Raw genomic sequence first — 1,387 nt, forward strand, 5'->3', positions numbered from 1 at the left:
CTCAGTGCCTGTCCCAACTCCTCTGCCTCAGGACAGCAGCTCAGCCTCCAGGCCCACTGATGGATCCGCTAACGAAGGGGTCCTGTGGGAGTCAGATGGCCCAAACCCTTCTATGGAAAGCAAAGTCGTCACTCTCCTTCGGTATCCAGCCCCTTCAGACGTGGCCAATGAAAGACCCGGAACTAGAGTCCCAGGTCAACCTGTAAGTAAGTAAAAGAAGCATGGTCTCAGTTTGGGCTCATGTTCATTATATATATATTTTTTTATTTTTACTTTTTTGAGGGAGAATGGGAAGGGAGAGCGGAATGAATGTTTGGTTGGGAGATGGCATTTCTGTGCTTTGCGGTGTCGTCTTCATCTATTTAGCAATATTCATTGAGCATCTACGCTATCCAAGTCCTGTGCCAGGAATGACGAGCAAAAGAGGTTTAGTTCCTGTTGTTAGGGGGCTTACCATTCGTGGGACAGAGAGGCATTAATCACATAATCACACAAATACCAACATTTTTGTTAGGTGCTATGAAATGTGTTACCTTCATTCGATAAACATCTACAGAATGCCTTCTATGTGCCAGCAACACACTGGAGATATTAGAGAATAAAATATTTTCCCTGCCCTTGAATATCAAATAGTATGTGGAAGGAAAAAAATTCTGATGTAATACAAAAGAAATTATAATAATAACTATAATATAACTAATATATCAGTAGACTCTAAGTCCTATAGGCTGGTAACTGTGTTTTCTTATTTTTTCTTGACCCCAGGCTTTTGTTATGGTATATGATAAAACTTATTGGGTAAACAAATAAGTAAATGAATGAAGAAGATACTACAAGGAAGGGGTCCTTAGCTTTACAGGGTGACTCAAAAGCAACGAGGTGCAACAATATGATTTACTTCAAAACAAGTGAGATGCTTCACCAATTCAGTGCAACAAATATTTATGGATGCTTACTGTACCTTGTGCTTTTGTGAAGAAAATTCCTAGGTAGGGGCATGAATCACAATCACCTGTGGGGTTTATAACACAGTTTATTCTTGAGGCCCACCCCTAGAGATTCTGATTCAGTGGCTCTGGAGTGGGTGAAAGAAGACACTTTAGGATGCCTACCCTCAAGGAACTCCCAGGTTATCCAGGGAGACAGACACGAAACCAGCTAACTCCAGAGATGCTAGCACTTCACCTGCTGGAGGATGAGGGAAAAGAAGCAGTTGAGCTTCAGCCTTGCAGGATGAGCATTGATAAAGCAGTAGAGGGGGAAGAAGACCCTTTAAAAGTGGGGCCGGAGGACACCAGAAAGCAAAGCCTCCTTTCCATGATGGTATGTTCTTTTTTTTGTTTTGTATTGTTTTTTGTTTTTTTCAGAGACATAGTCTCACTTTGTC

The 1,387-nt window shown here is 41.7% G+C and overlaps 1 protein-coding gene across 1 annotated transcript in view; it reads left to right on the top strand.

Moving 5' to 3' along the window:
• Positions 1–59: 59 nt before the first annotated feature.
• The window catches only part of GARNL3 (GTPase activating Rap/RanGAP domain like 3), a 140,746-nt gene continuing 139,418 nt past the window's right edge, over positions 60–1,387 (top strand). Inside the window, exon 1 of the mRNA XM_003785425.3 lies at positions 60–202. Within this exon, the coding sequence (XP_003785473.1) occupies positions 60–202 (143 nt within the window). The remainder of the gene's footprint in view (positions 203–1,387) is intronic.

This window comes from Otolemur garnettii, unplaced genomic scaffold, assembly GCF_000181295.1.
Source record: "Otolemur garnettii isolate 467f Iridium unplaced genomic scaffold, OtoGar3 scaffold00014, whole genome shotgun sequence".
In the NCBI taxonomy this organism is placed as follows: Eukaryota; Metazoa; Chordata; class Mammalia; order Primates; family Galagidae; genus Otolemur; species Otolemur garnettii.